This window comes from Lucilia cuprina, chromosome 2 (assembly GCF_022045245.1).
Source record: "Lucilia cuprina isolate Lc7/37 chromosome 2, ASM2204524v1, whole genome shotgun sequence".
Taxonomy (NCBI): domain Eukaryota; kingdom Metazoa; phylum Arthropoda; class Insecta; order Diptera; family Calliphoridae; genus Lucilia; species Lucilia cuprina.
In genome coordinates, this window is record NC_060950.1 from 22,437,765 (window position 1) to 22,461,592 (window position 23,828).

Consider the following 23,828-nt stretch of genomic DNA (forward strand, 5'->3'; position numbering starts at 1 on the left):
TTTCTTACGTTTCTCTGGCTCTCTTTGACAATATCTATAAGGATCACCTATATAACCGGATAGACAAGAGCAGGTGGGTATATGATTGGTTACCGAGCAGATGGCATTCGAAGCACATGTACCAGGACAAGGATCTGTACATTTATTTTGTGTACATGCTTTAGTTGTTGGACAATCAGAATTACGAATACATTCTGGTCGACACGATTGATATGGATCTCCATAGTATTCCGGCAGACATTGGCACGAACCAATGCCATTCTGTTCTCTACATATGGCATTTGAACCGCAAGGATTTGGTTCACATGGTGTTATATGTTCATTGACAATACGTTCTACGTTTTGTTGCACAATTATATAGGAAGAGAAGAGCAAAACAATAGAAAATTATTTTAATTAATTTTCTTAGAATTCATTTAACCATTAAAACTGATTAGTACTACATACTCAGGTGTTGGATTTGTTTTTAATTGGTGATTTGCATTTGGGTGAGTAATTTCCACAAGGTTTTTTTATTGATTGGTCAGTGAAGCTTTAATATTTTGTTTATTTTATTTATAAAATTTTATTCAATTGCTGTTATTTTGGTATTAGCAAATATTGCACTACTTTTTTTCAACACTACTTATTTTTAATGGGCATTAATTGCATTTTTTTATAAAAAAAAAACATTAATTATTATTGTAAAAGTGCACAAGTTGATTTTTGTTTCAGTGTATATTTGAGCTGTGTTTAGCGGTGTTAAAAGAGCTGTGTTTAATAAGTGTTACGCGTTTTAAATTTAAATTTTTTTTAATTTCTTTTAAATTAAACTTAAGTAAAAACTCTGGTATTATTATTGTTATAAATTAATTTTATTTAGTTTATTTTTAGTTTTTTTTTTTTGGTTACAGATTTCTTCTTACATACTAAATTATTAATATTATAAAATTATAAACTACTAAATTTGGTAAAACAAATTAATAAAGCATTATTTTATTTTGGTGTGTGTTTTTAAATCAGGGTCCAAAAAGAGCAAAAAAAAAGTACCAACGTTGATTGTTTTTCAGAATACAAACGATAAAAAAGAAGCGCAGTGTTTTTTTGTTTAAATATTAATTTGGCGTAAAGGCTTTGTGTCGTTTTCATAATGGGTTAAGTATTATTTTTTATTGTTGTTTTTTTAGGGTCAAATCAAGTAAAAATAGTAAATAAACGCAGTTTGGGGCCAATTAACGAAAGCGTGGTGTGTATTCAAAACAGGGTTAATAGGGGTCATTGTTCAAATACATTTTCTCAAAAACTACTACTATTAAGTATGTATTTATGGGTAAGATATGGTGTAAATATATTTTAGGTTTATTCAGTTGTATATTAAGGGGTAAAAAGATAAGCATTTTCCAAAGAATTTTATAGCATTAAGTAATTAAAAGGCGTTACATTTTGAAAGGCAGATAGTAGGCATTTTTGGCTAATAATTTTTGCGTTATATTTTGATATATATTAATATATTTAAAAAGGCATTATTATTTAAAATACTTTAAAATATATACTTATTTGAAGAAAAGTACTTTTATCATTTGCCATATAAGACAGCAAAACCCTAAAACACTTTCAATATACTTTGAAATTCAGACAATTCGTACAGAATTAAAGTAATTATTGAAATCTGCATTTCGCTTAAGAATTTAAAGTTAAAAAAAAATAATTTTAATTATATTAATTCTTTGCAATGCAGTTGTGTTTTATGGTGATAAAAATACTTTTTTTCGTTCTACTAGGCTAAAAAAAAATTTAACAAATTAGAACTAGATTTTTTTTGATTTATTTTGTTAACTAAATTATTTAAAACGCGTTTTTTATTTAAATTTAAGTGCCATTTGCAGTGTTTTTGACATTTAAACATATAAAGTGCTGACATTTAAAACATTTTTTTGCAATAGAATGCAAAAGGAGTTCTCTTAAATTGCGAAAACATTAAATTCTTGTTGTAATCTATCTATCTATCTATATAAAAGAGTAGCGTTACTGACTGACTGATTCATCATCGCACAGCCCAAACGGCTGAACCTAGAATCATGAAATTTTGACAGTAGATGTGTTTTTGGTTATGTAGATCCACTAAGGAGGGATTTTTGGAAATTTGCACATTTACGTGTAAAAAGGGGAAAAAACGGGTAAAACAGGTTTTCTTAAATATCTTACATAATATTAGTGATACAAGAAAAATTTTAAATTCACCTGTATCTACTCTTAAAATGAGCAGATGGGTGTCTGGTACTTTTTTGAAGTTCGTACTTTTAAGGGGTAAAAAAGTGTAAAAAAGGTGACTTTGGTACCTTTTTCAGCCCTTTGTAACTTTTAAACTAATGGACATAATCAAATTTTTCTAAATATTTTGGATACATCTCTCAAAATTATGAGACACCTGTTTCGTACTTTTTTTGAAATTCAGTCCTTTTTGGGTGTAAAAGGGACAAAACTGTATTTATGGTTTTATTCAAACTCATTGAGCAAACTTTTATAAAATTTCAAAAAGTAGTTTATTTACTCACACAAATTCGAGTAAATTGTTTGGTACCTTTTTTAAAGCACAATTATTTAAATACGGAACATTTTGTAAACTTAATTCTCGAAAAAGTATACTTCTAAGCAAAAAGGGGAAACATTGTACTCTTTTTATTAGTACTTTCCACTTAGGTAAACTTTATTCCACTTTTGGTACTTTTTCTTCATTCAAATGATACTCTATGTATGTTCTTTAATATGAACTGAAAACACATGATTATTAAACATACACGGTCCTGATTGAATAAGATCCTTTAAGAGACAACTTTTTAGTACTTTTTATTTCATAAATTCTACTTTTTTAATTTTCTAAAATATTCAACCTTGGAACATTAATTTTAACATACATGGTCTTGACTGAATAATATTCTGGAAGTGGGAACTACTTTTCTATTATTCAAATGGATTCTTTATAATGGTTAACCGGAACACACGGTCCTTATTAAATGAGAATTTATTGAAAGAGATCTTTGTACTTTTTCGTTTTTCCGATAGTACTTTTTGATATTTTTACGATATTGAACATAGTTAGGGTAGTGAAGCACCCAGGGTATGCTAGTGCTTAATATAATCAAGAAGTGCAAGCTGTTTTTTAATGTGCAAATTTGTAAGTCTTTCAACAGATCAAGATCGTCCTAATCTGTTCAGAAGTTATGCCTTTAAAGGCAATAATCCTAAAGTTTAAGTCCTAAGTTTTTTTTTTGTAAAAAATAAAAAGTTTAAAATACTTTTTACCGAAGAGAACTCCCTAGACTTATAAAACTTATGACATTTTCATAAGGTATTTAAATTAACAGTGTAGCTTCTTTAAGTGTAATGACATTTTTTGCAATTTTATATTAAAAATTGCTTCTAAAAGATATATTTAGACACGTAAAACACGGTGAAAATCTTAGTTCTAATCTGTGCTTGAATGTAAAAGGAGTAAAACTATAGCTGCGGCAAGAAAATTTAAAATTTTTAAAACTCTTTTAAAAGTAATATTTCCATAAGTTTTCAATTTTAAAATTTAAGACATTTACATTTTGATAATCTGGTTTAAAGGTCGAAACCCTTAACCGAATTACTAAAATGCAGTAGACATATTAAAAGTGGCCATCTTTTAAAATGTTCTATATGCCTTATATCAAAATATAATCACTGGAAAGTATAAAAACTTTATTTGAAAGTGTATCACAGTTTTACTCCTTTTATATTTTTTTTCGAGGCATAACCGTTTTTTTTTTTTGAAATCCAATAAAGCATATTTGCTAGAAAGTAAAAAACAAATTTTTCAACTAATTTCATCAATTTCCATCACCATTAATAATTTTTGGTTATGCCTGAAACCTAACAGTATAAGAAAGATTATAAAAATCCTACCTGGTATTGGTTGACAGCTAGTAAATGGATCTCCAATATAACCGACTTCACAACTACAGATGGGCATATGATTGGCAACAGAACAGCGAGCATTAAAACCGCATGAGCCCACACAGGGATCTTCACATTTTTGACGGATGCATGCTTTAGTTGATGGACATTCTGGATTGATGGTACATTCGGGTCTACAATTTGGCGGAGTACCCAAGAATGTAGCAGCACAGGAGCAGGCTGGACTATCACCCACAACCTTACATTCAGAGTTGGGACCACATGGCGATGGTACACATGGGTTAACGGGTCTAATTGGTTCGATAACCTTTGGTTCTTCGTAGCAGCGTGTAAATGGATCTCCAGTGTAGCCATTATTACATGTGCAAATAGGATTGTGGTTAATAACTTGGCATTTGGCAAATTGACCACACGCTCCCGGACAAGGATCCACACATTTGCGATTGATACATGCTGTTTGCAGCGAACATTCTGAGCTAACAATACACTCCGGTTTACAAGCGGGTGGAGAGCCCAACATACCGGGCTTGCAGGCACATCTGGGACCTTGACCCGAAACTTGACAGATGCTATTGGGTCCACATGGATTTGGTTGACAGGGATCTGTTGGTACTAAATCATTGCGCACCACTTGGCGACAATTGATGAATGGATCGCCGGTGTAGCCTTTAGGACAAGTACATACTGGTATATGATTGGTAACATCACACTGGGCATTTTGTCCACATGTTCCAGGACAGGGATCAACACATTTCTTATTCAAACAAGCCTTGTTGGGTGAGCAGTCAGTACTTAAAGTACATTCTGGTCTACAACCCACATAGGGATCTCCTAGGTAGTCTCTTAAGCACACACAGACACCGCCTGGTTGACATTCAGCATTGGCTCCGCAAGGTTGTAAAGCGCATGGATCCACTTCCACAGGAGTCTGAGTCTTTTCTTCAATAATTTCAATGCACTGGCTGAATGGATCTCCGGTGAAGCCAGAGCGGCAAGTACAAATAGCCAAATGATTTTGTATGCGACACTCGGAATTAATACCACAAGTACCATCACAAGGATTGCGACATTTTTCGGCAATACATGCTAAATCAGAGGGGCAATCTGTGTTAACCACACACTCTGGTCGGCAATTAGGTGGAGCTCCTATGTAATTTGGTAAACAAGAACATGATGGTTGATCTCCACTGACACGACATTCTGAATATAAACCACAAGGAGAAGGTATGCAAGGATTTTTGGGTTTAGTTGGTTCATCTTTAGGGCGTATAGGTGCTGGATAACATCTAGTGAATGGATCACCAGTCATTTCCAATGCACAACTGCAAATTGGATTATGGTTGATTACTTCGCACTTAGCATCGATACCGCAAGTGCCAGCACAAGGATTGGCACATTTGAATTTATGACAGGCCTTATTTTGTGGACATTCGGCATTAACTGTGCACTCAGGTTTACAATTTGGTGGTGAACCAATAAAGGAATCCAGACATGAACATACAGCCAAACCATTTGATTCACGGCATTTACTGTTAGGGCCACATGGTGAAGGCTGGCAAGGGTTGCCAGGTGTCGGTGGTGGTAACTTTGGTTGTGGTCGACAGTTGGAGAATGGATCGCCGGTATATCCTTCATTGCATACACAGTTAGGAACATGGTTGACAGCATAACATTGAGCATTTGAACCACAGATGCCAGGACAAGGGTCCTTACATTTGTTGCGTATACAAGCCTTATCCGTTGGACAATCAGAACTGAGAACACACTCTGGTCGACAGCCCTCATAAGGATTGCCTTGGTATTCATCAATACATTTGCAAGAAGCAGCTCCATTGCGTTCAATACATTCTGCATTTTGACCACATGGTGATGGTTCACACGGTTTAACTGGTTCATCTTCTTGTGGAATACATTGAACAAAAGCATTGCCAGCGTATCCGACTGGACATGAACATGATACAGAGTGGCTGATAACGCGGCATTCGGCATTAGTGCCACAAGAACCAGGACAAGGATCGCGACATTTATTATTAATACAAGCTTGTGTTGAAGGACAATCTGGATTGATGATACATTCAGGTCTACAGTTAGGTGGTGATCCGAAGAATTCGGGCATACATTGACAGGAAGGACCACTGGGACCAGCCTTACATATGGAGTTAGGCCCACATGGTGAAGGTACGCAAGGATCTCTGGGTATCTCTGGATCTCTTGGAGCTTCAATAGGTATATCGAAGCAACTCTTGAAAGGATCTCCTGTCTTGCCAGGTGGACAACCACAAATAGGACTGTGATTGATAACTTCACAACGGGCATCAATACCACAAGAGCCGGCACAGGGATCAACGCATTTCTTATTTACACAAGCCTGCAATGCGGAGCACTCACTAGATACCACACATTCTGGACGACATTGTGGTGGCGATCCAATGAATCCATCTAAGCAAGAGCAAACGGCATGACCATTAATGTCGCGGCATTGGCTGTTGGCACCACAAGGAGATGGTGAGCAAGGTTCGACTGGTTTTTCTGGTTCCTCTATCTTCAACCGACAGTTCGTAAATGGATCTCCTTCATAACCCTTGACACAAGAGCACACTGGAATATGGTTTAATACTTCACATACTGCATTGACACCGCAAGTTCCAGGGCAAGGATCGACACACTTGTTACGCAAGCAAGCCTTATCACGTGGACAGTCAGCAGACAGAGAACATTCTGGACGACAGCTTTCGTAGGGATTGCCTTGATAATTATCTTGGCATCTGCATTCACCATTGAAGCAATCTGCATTTGGTCCACAAGGATTTGGATCACAAGGATCATTTGGAATCTTTGGAGTTTCTGTAACGGGAACAGGACTACAGCGTACGAATGGATCACCAGTATAACCATCCAAGCAATTACAAATAGGAACATGATTCAGTACATGACATTTAGCTTCAAAGCCGCAAGATCCTGGACAAGGATCGCGACATTTCTGATTGATGCAGGCTTCAGTGGGACCACATTCTGAGTTAAGAACACATTCAGGTCGGCAGTTTGGAGGAGCACCAGTGAAGTCTTGTAAGCAAGAGCATGCAGGACTACCACCGATGATTTGACATTTAGAGTTCGGACCACAAGGTGATGGAACACATGATGGAGGTTTTTCGGTACTTGGTTTATCATCCACAACAATGGCTGTAAAAATAAATTTAAAAAAATTAGCATATTTCTGTTTTTTACAATTATTTGATATTGTTAAAACTTACGTATTCTTGAACACTTGACAAATGGATCTCCAGTCATTCCTCTTGGACAAGTGCAGATAGGGCTGTGATTCTTGACAGTACAAATAGCCAGTTGTCCACATGTATGTTGACAAGGATCTACACATTTGTTGTTCACACAGGCCTTTTCGGTGGCACACTCAGAACTAACCACACATTCAGGTCTACAGTTGGGAGGTTGATTGATGAATCCTGACTGACATGAGCACACTGCTTGATCATTAATATTGCGGCAAATACTGTTTGGACCACATGGAGATGGTACACACGGATTGACAATTGGTCTTGGTGTTACAGGAATTTGTTTGCATTGGAAGAATGGATCTCCCGAATAACCGGCAGGACAAGTACATGTTGGTACATGATTGTCTACCGTACAAATGGCGAATTCTCCGCATATGTTATCACAAGGATCTACACATTTGAAGCGTACGCAGGCTTGAGCAGGTGAACAGTCATCATGGGCTTCACATTCACGACGACAACCGCGTTCAACATCGTAAGGATTACCTTCGTAGCCTTCATGACAGTAGCAGGCACCGGCTCCATTACGTTCGCGACACTCGGCCTGTGGACCACAAGGTGATGGCTCACATGGTGAAGAATGTGGTTGTTTTGGCAATACCGGTGGAATAAGTTGACAACCGGATATTGGATCTCCTTCGTAGCCATCATTACAAGAGCAAACAGCATTATGTTGTACAACCTTACATAATGCATTTGATCCACAAGAACCTGGGCAAGGATCGACACATTTTTCATTTTGGCATGATAGATGGTTAGGACATTCATCGTGGTTTGTACATTCTGGTCTGCAATTTGGAGGTCTTCCCACATAGTTTGTTTGACATGAGCAGGCAGCTTGTCCTCCGATTTCCCGACACAAGGAGTTGGGTCCGCAAGGTGACGGCACGCAGGGATTCTCAGGGTCTCTTGGTTGTTCCTTGGCAGTAATACATTCGGCAAATGGATCACCAGTCATACCAGCTGGGCATGTGCAAATGGGGTTGTGGTTAACAACTTGGCATCTAGCCTGTGAACCGCAGGCTCCAGCACACGGATCGGCGCACTTCTGTTGAATACAAGCTCGATTTTGAGGACATTCTGAGCTGACAACGCATTCAGGACGGCACGATGGGGGAGCTCCAATGTAGTTATCCAGACACGAGCAAACTGCATGACCATTCGATTCGCGGCACTGACTGTAAGGTCCACAAGGTGATGGTTGGCATGGGTTCAAAGGAGCCATTGTTATCATTTCAATAACTGCGCAAGAACGGTGTGGATCTCCGGTATAACCTTCGAAACATTGACAGTTGGGTGCATGATTTAGGACACGACACTCTGCATTAATTCCACAAACACCTGGACAAGGATCAATACATTTGTTATTCAGACAAGCCTTCGAGCGATCACAATCCGAGTTTTGAACACATTCTGGTCTACAACCGCTGTAAGGATCGCCGAAGTATTCAGGTAAACAAGCACATGATCCGGCTCCATTACGTTCACGGCAAACAGCGTTGGCGCCACAAGGACTAGGATTGCATGGATCGCGTGGTCGTTCCGTAGTAGTTACTAAAAATTTTATAAATTATAAATTAATACCATGGAAATGGTGAAGAGAACAAATCAAATGAAAGAAGTAAAGGATTTTGAATTTCTATTTGATTTTTGATAAAGAGCAACAAAAAATCCTTTACTTCTACTAAATAGAAAAGGAAAGATATATACTTAGTTGTACAGCACTACAACCAGAGAAAGGATCTCCGGTGTAGCCAGGTTCGCATTGACATGTGGGATTATGCTTAATAACTGTACACAAAGTATGTACACCGCAAGTACCCACACATGGATTCGAACATTTTTGATTCATGCAGGCCAAATTGGCAGGACAGTCAGAGCTACTCATGCACTCGGGACGACAATTAGGTGGTCGTCCCAGATAGTTTGGTAAACAGGAGCATGCAGGTGAATCACCAACATCGATGCATTTCGAGTTGGGTCCACATGGAGAAGGTACACAGGGGTTACCAGTTTTTGATACAGGAGGTTTATCCACTACATTTACAGTCATACATAGAGTTATAGAGTTTACATAGAGTTGGTAGAGTAGTAGTAGTAGAAGTGTAGAGTTGGATAGGTTACAGGTTACATTTAACAACAAATTATGTTTACAATTGGATGATAGTGTAGGTGTAGAAATATTAAAGTTGGATAGGATACACACATCAAAAACATTCAATAAAATAAAAAGAGGATACATAAAAATAGAATAACATTAATTGTATATACATATAAAATTCATGCAAATAGATGGACTAAGGATGAAAGACTTTTTGTAGAACTTTCCATCCTTAACCATAGGAGAGAATTGAAAAAGGAAAGTGTTAACAAAAGGAAATCTAAGAATATAGTTTCTTTCGAACATTACGGGTTTTCTCTTACACGCTTCTTTCGTTTTCCAATTCTCTTCGTTAGGAGGAATAAAGAAAGAAACATGCTTACTTTTAATTCTAGAACATCTATTGAAAGGGTCTCCTGTATAACCAGGGGGACAGGAACATGCTGCGTAGTGATTGATAACTTGACAACGTGCTTCTAAACCACAAGTGCCAGGACAAGGATCTACACATTTTTGATTTTGACAAGACATATCTTGAGCACAATCAGAACTGACTATACATTCGGGACGACAGTTAGGTGCTGAACCTATGAAACTGGTCTGGCAAGAGCAAACAGCATGACCATTTACTTCGCGACACTGACTATAGGGGCCACAAGGCGACGGTTGACAAGGATTAACATCTTTAGCAACTAGGGGAAAAATATAGGAATTGTTAGTAAACCTATTTGCAAAGACTTTAAACATGAGCGAACAAAACATACGTGGTGGTTGTTCTGGTTCCGGAATAATGCGACAAGAACTGAGGGCATTACCAGTATAGCCGGGCAAACAATGACAGGTGGGTACATGATTACCCACGCGACATTCTGCGTTAATACCACAGACACCGGGACAGGGATCTGCACATTTCTGATTAACGCATGATTTATCACGAGGACAGTCAGAATTAACTACACATTCGGGACGACAACCGCTGTAAGGATCTCCGAAGTACCCTTCGAGGCATGTGCAAGAACCAGCACCATTGCGTTCTTTACATTCGGCATTGGTGCCACAAGGTGTAGGATTACAAGGCGTAAGACGTTCTTCGGGAACCGCTGATTTTATTTCGAAAAAAATAAAAAGCTTATTAGGAAAACCCATTGAAAACTAAACCCTAACAGATTTCTTACGTGTTGGATTACAACCAGCGAATGGATCTCCAGAAAAGCCTGATTCACAAGTACAAACTGGGGAATGGTTGACTACATTACAGAAGGCATTAAACCCACAGGATCCTGGGCAAGGATCTTTGCATCTCTCGTTAATACATGCTAAATTAGATGGACATTCCGAGTTAATGGTACATTCCGGTCTACAGTTAGGAGCACGTCCTACAAAATTCGGCAAACAAGAACATACGGGGGTTTCACCCACAGCACGACATTGCGAATTTGGACCACATGGGCTGGGTAAACAAGGATTTGAAGGTTTGTCATCTACCCGTCTTTCCTCAATTTTCATACATCTTATGAATGGATCTCCAGAGTAGCCTGGTGGACACGAACAGATGGGATTGTGATTGGTAACCTTACAAATAGCCTCATTGCCACAAGTGCCTGGACATGGATCTACACAACGCAAATTCAAACAGGCTCTATCCTGAGAACATTCGGAACTAACCGAACATTCTGGTCGACATGTTGGAGGTGTGCCTATATAATTGGTTATGCATGAACAAACCGCATGACCATTTACTTCGCGACATTGACTATAAGGACCACAAGGTGAAGGGCGACAAGGATTTACATTTTCCATTTCTAAACCAACAAAAAGCGAAACATTTAGCTAACAATGAACACCCTAATTAATTAAAAGATTTTATATTACGTTTAATTTCTTTGCGACAATATTGTGAAGGATTTCCGGTATAGCCAGAGGGGCAACTGCAACTGGGTGAGTGATTTATAACATGACATTCGGCATCCACGCCACAAACTCCTGGGCAAGGATCTTTACATTTGTTGTTTATACAAGCGCGGTTCTTAGCACAGTCCGTATTAAGAACACATTCTGGTCGACACTCAGTATAGGGATCACCATTGTATTCTGGCAAACAAGTACATGAACCTACGCCATTCCTTTCCTTGCAGACGGCGTTAGCACCGCAGGGACTAGGATTACAAGGTTCAGCCTTTTCGGGTGGTACAATAACTAAACAAGGAAATTTTATAATATTACATTGCGGCCAATACAAAGATACATAAATTCAGCAATTGAAGCAAAAAAGGAAAAAGGTTTATAATTATATACTTAATCTTACTTTGTGGACTACATTCTGAAAATGGATCACCACTATAACCCTCAATACAGCGACATATTGGCTTATGATTATTTACAATACATGTGGTAAATGAACCGCAAGAACCCTGACAAGGATCTTGACAGCGCTGATTTATACAAGCCAAATTGCCTCGACACTCCGAGTTCGATGTACACTCGGGTCGGCAATTTGGAGATCTTCCTATATAATTGGGCAAGCAAGAGCAAACTGCTTGATCATTAGAGGATGAAACGCGACATTGAGAATTGGGTCCACAAGGTGATGGTACACAGGGATTAATGGGATCCCTGATAACTGGTCGTTCTTTATATACATACACATAGTTATATATTTACATACACAATATCAGAAGAAGAATAATAATAAGAAGCATGCAGGAAATGATTTTAAGCGTATTACAAAGAAAAGAAAGGAAAAAAAAGAGAAATAAAAATAAGAACAATAAATATTTTGTTGGGATGAATGACGAAATAAATGACATGATGAAATAGATGGTGGATGCAATACCATCTGAACGAAATGAACAATGATAAACGATGAAATTGTGATCTTACTTTCTTCATATATACAGCGTGAGAATGGATCACCAGTAAAGCCAGGCATGCATGAACAGATGGGATTGTGATTGACCACACGACAAAGTGCGTTATTGCCACAAGTTCCGGGACATGGATCTTTGCAACGTTCGTTTATGCATGATCGATCTTGAGAGCAGTCAGAACTACTCATACACTCAGGTCTACAGTTGGGAGGAGCTCCTATATAATTGGAAATGCAAGAGCATACGGCATGGCCATTTTGTTCCCTGCAGTTGCTATACAGACCGCAGGGCGATGGTACACAAGGATTGCTGGGTACAATATTATCTAAACACAAAGTTTTACATTGGAATTAGGTTTTTTTTAATTACTTGCTTAAACCGTTTGTGAGTAGCAGAGTGTGAGTGTGTGATTAATTGGAAATTGAGTGGGTGTTTTATATATATTATTAAGAAAGGGTTTTTAGGGGTTTGATTAATAATCCAATTTCAATTAAGGGAAATTAATTTGATTAGAGGTTAGCATGGGAGTAATAAAAAAATTGACGGCTAGTATTATGTAAAACCCCTTCTTTTCTTGAGTTAGTTGGGAATATTTCTTTTCTATCATGCTTACGTTTGGGAATTTCTGGTATTAGATGGCAACCAAAATTAGGATTTCCCGTAAAGCCCAGCATACATTCGCAATTAGGTTGGTGATTCAACACAAAACATTCAGCATTATTGCCACACACACCCGGACAGGGATCCACACACTTATTATTGACACAAGCTTTCGATCTCGGACAATCCGAATTCAAAATACACTCGGGTCTACATTCAACGTATGGATCGCCAAAGTACTCGGGTATGCATTTGCAAGAAGCCGCACTATTGCGTTCTTCACACAAAGCATTCAAACCACAAGGACTGGGAGAGCAGGGTTGTATAGGCTCGTCGGGAACTATGGCGGAATAAATACAACATACTCAGTTAGCAATTTCTTTATGGCCTTAAAGACGGTAACAAAACTCATAACCTACTTTGTATTAAAAGATAACAGCCCGAGAAGGGATCTCCTGTGAAACCAGATTGACACATGCATACTGGAGCATGATTACTAACATGACACAAGGCGTTATTACCGCATGAACCGATGCAAGGATCTACACAGCGATTATTTACACAAGCCATTTGAGACGAACACTCGGAATTGATTGAACATTCAGGACGACAGTTTGGTGGTCGTCCAATATAGTTGCGTAAACAAGAGCAAACTGCACCAGTAGCGGACACCCTGCACTGAGAGTTAGGTCCACAAGGTGAAGGAATGCAGGGGTTTTTCGGTATGGGATCATTTGGTATAACTGGTTCTTCTACATTTTAAAAATAATTCAATTAAATCTATGTTGCTTAGTGAAAAAAACAAAAAACAAAAACCTACTTCTTTCGGGCAAACATTGTTGGAAAGGATCTCCTGTATATCCCTGAGCACAAGTACAAATGGGTGAATGATTTGTTACCCTACATCTGGCATTATGGCCACATGTACCCGGACAAGGATCTTGACAGCGTTGATTTATACAAGCCTTGTCCGAACTACATTCAGAGCTTATAATACATTCTGGTTTACAATTAGGCGGCTGACCCATATAGTCGGGCAAACAAGAACAAACTGGACGATTTCCTTGAACACGACAAGTACTAAAAAGACCACAAGGTGATGGTCGACATGGATCTTTAGGTATTGGTAAATACATGTTTGATGGTTTCTCATGACAAATTCGCATTGGGTTTCCAGTGAAACCCGATTGACAAGAGCAAACCGGCAGATGATTTGTCACTCTACAAACAGCATTGAAACCACACAAATTCTCACACGGATCGACACATTTCATATTCATACACGATTTTGTACGCGGACAATCAGAGTTTTGTACACATTCGGGTCTACAATTAACGTAAGGGTCGCCGAAATAGTTTGGCAAGCATGAGCAAGCACCAGCACCATTGCGTTCTTTACATACAGCATTCGAACCGCATGGTGAGGGATAGCAAGGATCGCTAGGCAAATCTGGTACCACAACTAGATGATGAACACAACCATAAAAATAGTATAGAAAATATATAGTAAACCAATACAAATACATAAATATAAGCTATGTAAATATAAATAAATGCAAATATACATATCAAACATAGAAAGACATTAACTACATAAGAAATAAATTTACAAATAACATGCATATGTAAAAAGTTTAAGAGTTTTGTTTTACAAACAAATACCCCATAACCCAGTTTACACTTAAAATAAAATAAAACTGTAAAAAGATTGTACATTTTAACATAATAACATTTGGAAATCATTTTCCCTGTATGGGGAAAACTGTTTGAAATATTATAAATTTTAAAGAAGGATAGCAAAGGTAAAAAATTGCACTTACTTGCACGCATACTGCAGCCAGCATAAGGATCACCTTCGTGTCCTTCAATACAAGAGCATATGGGTCTATGATTCTGTGATGTACAGAGCGCATTGAAACCACAAGCTCCCACACAAGGATCTTCACAACGTTGAGCAATACATGCTCTATTAGATGGACAGTCTTGATGTATGACACATTCTGGACGGCAATTTGGTGGGGCACCAAACATGCCAGGAAGACAAGAGCAAGCCGCTCTATTTTCCACTTCACGGCATTCAGAGTTAGGTCCACAGGGGCTTGGTATACAAGCATTTACATCACGACTAGGTCCGGTGGCTATATTTGGAAACAATGTTTTTTTTTTGTAAATAAAAAATAGGAACTAAAATAAATGAAATTTCTGAAGCACTTACGTTTAGGTACACATTGTTCGAAAGGATCTCCAGTCATGTCGGCTGGACAAGAACAGATCGGATTGTGATTTACAACTTGACATTTAGCATTAAAACCACAGGTATTGGCACAAGGATCAGCGCATTTCTGATTGATACATGCTAAATGTTGGCTACATTCAGAGCTAACGACACATTCTGGACGACAGTTGGGAGGAGCTCCGAAGTAATTGACTTGACAAGAACATGTGGGACGACCATCAACCACGCGACAAATACTATAGGGTCCACAAACATTAGGTTCACAAGGACTAACCGGTTTAATTTCTGTAAAGAGTTAAAAATTCTATGAGAACGATTCTTAAATCCTTATAAAATAATAAGCAACTTACGAATATCCTTCTTGCAGCCAGTAAATGGATCACCAACGAAGCCTTGGGCACAACTGCAGACTGGTACATGATTAACAACAGAACATTCGGCATTGTTGCCACATGTTCCTACACAAGGATCACGACAATGTTGCTTAATACAAGCCAATTGAGCGGGACATTCACCATTGTAAACACATTCAGGTCTACAGCCGGTGGAGTAGGGATCGCCTATATAGGGTTCAATGCAAGTGCATCTTGCAATGCCATTGCGTTCTGTGCAGACAGCATTTTCGGCACAAGGATTGGCATAACAAGGATCTACATGATCTTGAGGTTCTAATAAAGACAACAAACATAATTTACTAAAAGTTATATATATTTTTTACATGTATTACTTACTTTGTACAACTTTGGAACAACCTACGAAGGCATCTCCCTCATAACCATCATCACAACTGCAATATGCTGCATGTGCAATTACATTACATTTGGCATTGTGACCGCAAGTATTTGCGCATGGATTTTCACACTTTTCGTTAATACAAGCCTTATCCGAAGGACACTCGCTGTTTAAAGTACATTCTGGTCTGCAGTATGGTGGACTTCCTATGTAGTTAGCTACACAAGAACACACTGGTCTACCTTGCTTAACTTGGCATATTGAATTGGGTCCACAAGGTGATGGCAAACATGGATTTCCAGGCCGGCTTTCTACCTCTTTAGGCGATTCTTGTACTGGTACACATGATACGAATGGATCTCCTTCATAACCGGCATCACAAGAGCAAATTGGATTATGATTTAATACTTTACATCTGGCTGATGCACCACAGGTACCAGGACAAGGATCAGCACACCGTTGATTGATACAAGCTTGTTGCAGGGGACATTCAGAACTTACTATACATTCGGGTTGACAAACTGATGGTGAACCCTTGTAGCCCGGCAAACAAGAACAGACGGCATAACCTTCATCTGAAATGAGACATCTCGAATTGGGGCCGCATGGTGAAGGTTCACAGGGATTTCTGGGTATGGGTAAGTATTGATTGGGTGGTGGTTGTTGTTGTCTGGAGCATGATTTAAATGCATCGCCAGTAAATCCATCGGGGCAAACACAGACAGGGCCATGATTAACCACTTTACACAAAGCATTGATACCGCAAACTCCTGAGCAAACATCAACGCATTTAGAATTAACACAGGCTCGATCTGCAGGACAATCTGAATTCAAAACACATTCTGGTCTACAGGCTACGAGTGGATTGCCAAAGTAGCCACGTCGACAAACACAAGTCAATAGTCCATTTTGTTTTTTACACTCAGCATTTGCTCCGCATTGTAATTTAGCACAGCTTGGTGAAGGCGCTGGTTTATCTGCCAAAGGAACTACACATTGTTCGTAGGGATTGCCGTATAAACCAGGAGGACATTGACAAATAGGATTGTGTTCGTAGACATGACACGAAGCCTTATGACCACAAGATCCGGGACAAGGATCTAAACATTTTGATCCTAAACAAGCTTTATCAAATGGACAATCTGAATTCGAAACACACTCAGGTCTGCAACGTGGATTATATTGAGAATCGGTACCAAAGCATGGATCACATAAAGCCACACCGTCGGCATAAACTGAACAGACATCAGATGGACCACAAGGTGAGGGAACGCAAGGATCTCTAGAGACGTTACGTAAGACACCAATGGCAATACACTGGCGGAAAGCATCACCTGTAAATCCATCCAAACAGCGACATACTGGAGTATGTTGTTGTACAGAGCACAAAGCATTAATACCGCAAATAGTACCGGCACATGGATCGACACATTTATGATTGACACAAGCTTGATTGGAACCACAATCTGAATTTATGTCACACTCAGGTCTGCAGCCAGATTGAGGATCACCCAAATAATCAGGCAAACATGAGCATACAGCCCTATTATTCATAATCTTACATTCACTATTCAAACCACAAGGACTGGGCAAACATGGATTTTTAGGTTTCTTAGGAACATCCATAGCGGTACAGAAAATTCCAGGGTTTCCGGTAAGTCCAGGATTACAAGAACATACGGGATGATGTTGTTGGACACGACAGCTGGCTCCATGACCACAAGCTCCAGGACAAGGATCGTGACACTTAAAGCCCATACAGGCCTTGTCTAAGGGACAATCGTCATCAACTTGACATTCATAGCCGTGACAACCCAATAACGATGTAGGATCACCCGATAAGCCATGTGGACATACACAAGCACTTTGACCATCTCCGGCTATCACACATTCTGCATTGGGACCACATGGATTTGGTTCACAGGCAGATCTTGGTGGTTCACGACAGCCCTGGTATGGATCTCCGGCATAACCTGGTTTACAATAACATTCTTCACGATTTCCAGCAACATAACAATCGGCATTTCGACCACAAGGACCAGGTTTACACAGTTCTATGGAAACTGAACGCTCCTCACACAATCGGAATGGATTGCCGACCTTATTGTCTGGACAGAAGCAAACAGGATTGCGTGTTGAATCACAAATTGCACCCACACCGCAAGGATTAGGATCACAGGGGTTAATGGGTTCTATACAGCCTCTAATTGTATTGGGACTTTCGACATAACCAGGCAAGCAGGTACATTTCGAAAAACCATTGCTGAGCATAGTGCACTGTGTATTGGGACCACAGGGTGAAGGTTCACAAGGATTTGAGGGCAATTTGCAAGGAACGCTTGGTGGTTGACCTTCATATTCTGGTAAACAGAAGCAGATGGGTTGGTTAGAAACCATGCGGCAGCCAGAGTTGGGACCACATGGATTTGGTGTACATTCATCTCCTTCAGGAACTAAAAATAAGAAAGTTTATGGAAAATAGCTGGTAATAGTCGAACATTTTTATAAACAACTAAATACTTACTGCAATTCTTAAATGGATTTCCTGTAAGACCCTTAGGACAATAACAAATTGGATTACCATTGTCCAATTCACACAAGGCATTAAGGCCACAAGGATTGGGATCGCAGGGATTTGTAGGTGGACTACAGGCGATAGCTGGATTACCAGTGTAACCGGGAGGACATTTACAAATACCGCGATGATTAACAACATCACACAAGGCATAAGCTCCACAGCTACAAGGCGAAGAACATTTTCCATTGATACATGCTTGACTAGAATCGCACTCAGAATCGGAACGGCAACCTTGCAGAACAGTACATTCCACATAAGCATTACCAACAAAACCGGGCAAACATCTACAGTCGATGCCATGATTGCTTGGAATACATTCAGCATTTTCGCCACATGAATCTTCTTGGCAGGGATTGATGCAGCGACGATTTAAACGATCACACAATTTGTTTGGTGGACAATCCTCATTATATTGACACACCGGTGTGCGAACGAAGGCTGTTTTGGAATGTTTTTTATATGATGGATATGGGTGGTTGGTAGGTGCAGTGGCACAAAATTTTATTGATTGATTTGTTTGTTTGTATGGTGTATGTATACAATATTTTGGTTGGTTTTTAGCAAAGTGTTTATATTTTATGGACAGGGGATTTTTGTTTTGAAATTTAACGGTATTTTGTTTTAATAAAACAGTGTACAGAGTTGATATTTTTTACACGTGCGTTTTTTTGTTGTTGTTGTGGTAAAGTTGTTTTTTTTTACAGTGTTGTATTTTTATATTTTGTTTGATTTTAGATGATAAGAAAAAGTTAAGATATTTATAAATTAGAAATTGTTTATATAAACTAGTGCAAAATAATTCTAGAGCAAAGAATATTATTAATTATTTAAAATTACATACCTGGTTGGCAACCCACATAACCGTTGCCTTCATAGCCATCGTTGCAACTACAATCGGCAGCATGGTTGGTATTAATACATACAGCATTTTGAGCACAGGGATTGTGAGCATCACATGGATGTTGGCAACGACGATTAATGCAAGCTTCCGTTATAGAGCAATCGCTATCATGAGTACATTCCACTAAAGAGAGGGGAAAATAAAAAGTATTTAAAAAATTTGTTAGGAAAATATTTTACAATAATTTTTATATTGTTAAGTTAAATGTTTTTTGTTATAATATTAATTTATGATCATTTTAGTTTCGTTTTAGTATTCTTACTTGATTTGTCGGTTGGCATACATTTGACGGTAGGATTACCTTCATGTCCAGTTGGACATGAACATATGGGTCGATGCATTTTCGCTACACATTTGGCTGTAGGAGCACAAACATTAGCAAATTCACAGGGATCTTGACACAGACCCATGTAGCATGCTTCACTCTCAAAACAATCATTATTCGACTGACAGGGTTCGGGATTTTTAGGTGAACCTGGTGATTCTACATGTTTTTTTTTAGTTGATGAAGTAGGTGATTTCATTATTTGTTGGTTAGAAAAAAAGTTTAAAATATTATTGTATTAAAAAATGGTTAAAAATGTAAATAATTAAATTAAATAAATACTTTCAAATATTTAAAACTAATGTTGTTTTATATGTACATGTTATTAATAATGTCTTGTGGACTATGATTGGTCTAAGGGAAAAATGTGGTTTTTATTTTTTGAAATAATATTTACAATTTTTAAACGAATTTTATGTACAAAGTATTAAACATTAAATTGGAATCGATATTGAATATATTTGATATATACATATGTGGCACAATATCATGCGGATTAATCCTAGTCTTGTAGGACAAAACGACCGTTCTATGAAAAATGTAACACCTAGGATCCTAAAATTAGTTCGGAGTCATCTTAGTTCAATTTGAATATATAAGACAAAAATGGGCGGATAAGTAATAGGGGGCGTATATCTGAGAAACTATCCGATTTAGAATCCTCAAATTTTACACGACCGACTTTAACATCCATGCAAACATTTAAATAAAAAATTGGGTGAACTAGCAGTGTGGGGCGTGGCACCTACCATATATCTTTAATAGGAAAAATCGTATATTTGGAAAACTATTAGAGCCAGAACCCTCAAATTTTGCAAGAAGTACTATGACGACTTTTGAAGAAAAAAAAAAATAACTACAAAAATTTGTATATCTGGGAAACTTTTATAGCTATAATCTTGAAACAATGTATGGGAAACATAAAAATATATTGGCTGGACTAGCAATAGGAAGCGTGACTCATTTAATATGAATTTAATAAAAAAAATCTGAATACTTGGAAAACTATTTTCATATTTTGCATGAACATCTCTAAAATGGACAAGAATTGGTGTTTTTAAATTTTAAAACATGATATCTCGAAAACAAATCTATAGTACAGGGCTATTAATTTTCGATGTTTGCCTGAAGGTTATCCAACCTACTATATAGTTGATGTAAACCCAATGGTCGCTAATTACAATACAATTCCAAGTATTGTTTATTGTAATTTTTTAATTACGAAGCCTGTTATTTTGAAAGAATTTTGATCCTACAAGAATTGTGCTATTAAAATGGACTTGTTCTAATATTTACATACATATGTATCTATCGTTTAGCTATATTCCTCAAAACCTAAAATTTATCTACTTAAAATTTTTTGTTATTAATTATTTTTCATAAATAAAATTATACCTTTTACACAATTGTTTTCATTGGTTCCATCACCACGACACTTAAAACGACACTGGCCCAGAATACATAATTGATTGGGGGCACAATTAGTATGAACTGTACAAGTAGTGTTAATAACTGTGATCAATGTGCTTGGAGTGGTAGTACTTATACTAGGGATAGTAGTAGTAGTAATTATTGATTTTGTGGTAGTGGTGCCCAAGACACCGGTTTTAGTTTTATTATCTATTTGTGAGGGCGATGTTGAAGTCGTTGTTTCAACTACCATATCAACGGAACTGAGTGTTGTTGTAGTGCCTGGAATTTCAGACATTTCGGTAACCATACCCGTTAGGACTGGAAACATGGTAGTGGTTAAGTCTTCTACTACTTGTGGTTGCATGGTAGAGGGTCCTTCAACGATAATGGCTGGTCTATATGTGGTTATATCGGGTGTTAGTGTTTCTTTAGTAGTGGTAGTAGTAAGGGGTTCTATTATCTCGGGCGAGTTGGAAACTGTAGTACCAGCCATTGTTACCGGTTCTTGCGTAGGTGTGGTGGATTCAGGTGTTAGCACTGGGAACATAGTAGACTTTTCGGTTACCATAGTGGGAGGTGTGGTAAGATTGTCTTTAGCTTCAGTATCATCTGTTACCATCATAACGGGGAAAGTAGTGCTGTCGTATTTTGGTGTTGTAGTCAAAAGTGTGGTTATATTAAATTCATCCAATTCATTCGAAGTATCTATGCGTGTGGTCTTCATTTTGGGTGTAGTTCTATAATCAAAGGGACCCTTCACATCTTCTCCTGTAGCAGGAGTAGTTGAGGAAACCTTTGTTGACGGTGTAGTAGTGGTAGTAGCATCTGTTATATCATTTTCACCATCACGATAATGTTTGGTTAAGCCCATTTTACCAGGAGTAGTGCTCTCTATAGATTCGGTAACAGTTGTAACATCTGGTGCTGTAGTGGTAGTACTGACTTTAGAAGTTGTAGTTTTCTCTACTTCCGTTGTTACCGTTGTTGTTACTTCAGCTTCATCTTCTTTCTTTGTAGTTTTTGGTTTCGGTGTAGATGCGATCGGTCGTCCGGTTGTATTCGACGTAGAGGAGGTTGTGATAATGGTAGTGGTTGTTGTTACCGTTGTTATATCCTTATCGGTAACTATATTAGGTTTTGATGTTGTTGTTTGAATTGGAGTAGTAGTAGTGGTAGTGGTGTTTATGGTAGTTTTTGTATCTTTTAGTTTTGAAAGTGGTATATGTTGTTTTAGGGGGCGGGGTCATACGTTAATTTATATTTACACAGTTGGTGTTGTTGGTGATTTTTTCGATTTGGTTATAGTTTATTTTATTTTGTGGGGGATTGGAAAGGTCATTATGAAAGAAACATATATACAAAATTTGAATATTTACAAATTGTTTAGTTTTTTTATATATAATTAAATGATTAGTATAATGTGAATATGAATGATTTTTTTAAGTGTTAAATTTCCAAATGTTTTAAATTTACAAGAAAAAAATTTATGCAAAATTGTTAAAAAGTTTTAATAATTGTTTAATTTTTATTAAATGTTTAAAAATAGAATTATATTAGTAAATTTTATTAAAAAAGCCAAATATGTTTTGTTATGATTTAATTGAAATGGAAAATTTTTCAAAATTCACACTTACCTCGTATGCAGGCACCAGTCGTAGGTTCACAGCGATAACCAGGAGCACAATGCTCACAGACTGGTGTGCGGCCTATACCTAAAAACAAAATAATTAAAAAGAAAAAAACAAAATATTAATAGTTTAAAAAATAAAATTAAAAATTATTGCTTAAAGCTTAAAATCTCTAGATCACCCTTACCTTCTTGGTGACATTGACAGCCGTCACATTCAAAACCTGCTGGACAATCTTTTCTACGTTGACATTCACATACTCGTGAGCAAACCGGTTGATGTTCAATAACCTTGCACTCTTGCTGTGGACCGCAATGGTTGGCCAATGAGCAAGGATCTGTGCAGACAGCATTAATACAAGCTTTTTGAGCAGGACATTCCTTGTTGGAAGCACAACCAATTTCTGTTGCGTTTTATTAAGTTGAAAAATTAAAATAAAACAATAAATATTATAATATTTTGCTTAACAAACACATGAACATATAGATCATTCTCTTAATGGGTAAAATAAAGTTTTGTATATAATTTATAGAAGAGTTTTCAGTTTGATTGTTTCAGTTTATTGAATTTTAACTAAAATGAAAACTTTTTTTGTATTATTTTTTTTCTAAACAAATGTTCTTTGGTATTTAATAGTCTAAAATTATTTTTTTTTTTGAAATTATTAGTTGTTATATGATTTTGAGTTAAAAATTATTAAACATTTAATTTAAAAAAATGTCTACTTTGGTTTAATTTAAAAGCCATACAACATATACACATGCTGCGTTGTTATAATTACAAAGCTAAAAACTCTATATAAAAAGCTTGCCACAACCAGTGTTAGTATTATATAATTAATTTTAATAAACCTTTTACCATAATATATACATAATTTTTACATTATTTACACTATTTTCGCAAACTAGTTAAAGAAAATTTCTTTTTTTTTTTTGCTTTTGCAAATCTTTTAACAAACAAATGTTTACATGCAACATTTTGTGGAGAAAGCAAACATTTCTCTAAGAGCTTTTTATCAAGTATGAAAGTAACGAAGAGTAGTAGAAATATAAAACAATACAACAACAGAAGTATTTGTTGCTAAACATGCATAAAATCCTTATTTGTACAGATCCCTTAAAACTAAACATTTATTTAAATGATTTTATTATAATTGTTCTAAAGAGAGTGCTAAAGAGATTTTGTAAAACATTTAAAAGAGGTCCACAGAGAACATATAAAAATAAATTG

The 23,828-nt window shown here is 37.2% G+C and overlaps 1 protein-coding gene across 20 annotated transcripts in view; it reads right to left on the bottom strand.

Annotated features, from left to right (window-relative positions):
• Nucleotides 1-23,828, bottom strand: part of LOC111683929 — a 231,783-nt gene that overhangs the window by 33,375 nt on the left and 174,580 nt on the right. For 10 of the 20 annotated variants that reach the window (XM_046950590.1, XM_046950586.1, XM_046950573.1 and 7 more), the window contains 23 exons: nucleotides 22,786-23,001; nucleotides 22,605-22,682; nucleotides 20,953-22,170; nucleotides 19,495-19,716; nucleotides 19,173-19,355; nucleotides 18,278-18,769; nucleotides 15,753-18,206; nucleotides 15,372-15,689; nucleotides 15,001-15,306; nucleotides 14,606-14,923; nucleotides 13,606-14,247; nucleotides 13,205-13,537; nucleotides 12,799-13,125; nucleotides 12,199-12,510; nucleotides 11,624-11,947; nucleotides 11,191-11,514; nucleotides 10,494-11,120; nucleotides 10,083-10,418; nucleotides 9,702-10,010; nucleotides 8,928-9,254; nucleotides 7,176-8,771; nucleotides 3,910-7,104; nucleotides 9-335 (listed from right to left, as the gene is read on the bottom strand). In XM_046950590.1, coding sequence (XP_046806546.1) covers nucleotides 9-335; nucleotides 3,910-7,104; nucleotides 7,176-8,771; nucleotides 8,928-9,254; nucleotides 9,702-10,010; nucleotides 10,083-10,418; nucleotides 10,494-11,120; nucleotides 11,191-11,514; nucleotides 11,624-11,947; nucleotides 12,199-12,510; nucleotides 12,799-13,125; nucleotides 13,205-13,537; nucleotides 13,606-14,247; nucleotides 14,606-14,923; nucleotides 15,001-15,306; nucleotides 15,372-15,689; nucleotides 15,753-18,206; nucleotides 18,278-18,769; nucleotides 19,173-19,355; nucleotides 19,495-19,716; nucleotides 20,953-22,170; nucleotides 22,605-22,682; nucleotides 22,786-23,001 — 14,784 coding nt within the window. The remainder of the gene's footprint in view (nucleotides 1-8; nucleotides 336-3,909; nucleotides 7,105-7,175; nucleotides 8,772-8,927; nucleotides 9,255-9,701; nucleotides 10,011-10,082; nucleotides 10,419-10,493; nucleotides 11,121-11,190; nucleotides 11,515-11,623; nucleotides 11,948-12,198; nucleotides 12,511-12,798; nucleotides 13,126-13,204; nucleotides 13,538-13,605; nucleotides 14,248-14,605; nucleotides 14,924-15,000; nucleotides 15,307-15,371; nucleotides 15,690-15,752; nucleotides 18,207-18,277; nucleotides 18,770-19,172; nucleotides 19,356-19,494; nucleotides 19,717-20,952; nucleotides 22,171-22,604; nucleotides 22,683-22,785; nucleotides 23,002-23,828) is intronic. The other 10 variants (XM_046950593.1, XM_046950600.1, XM_046950608.1 and 7 more) reach the window with 4 other exon arrangements.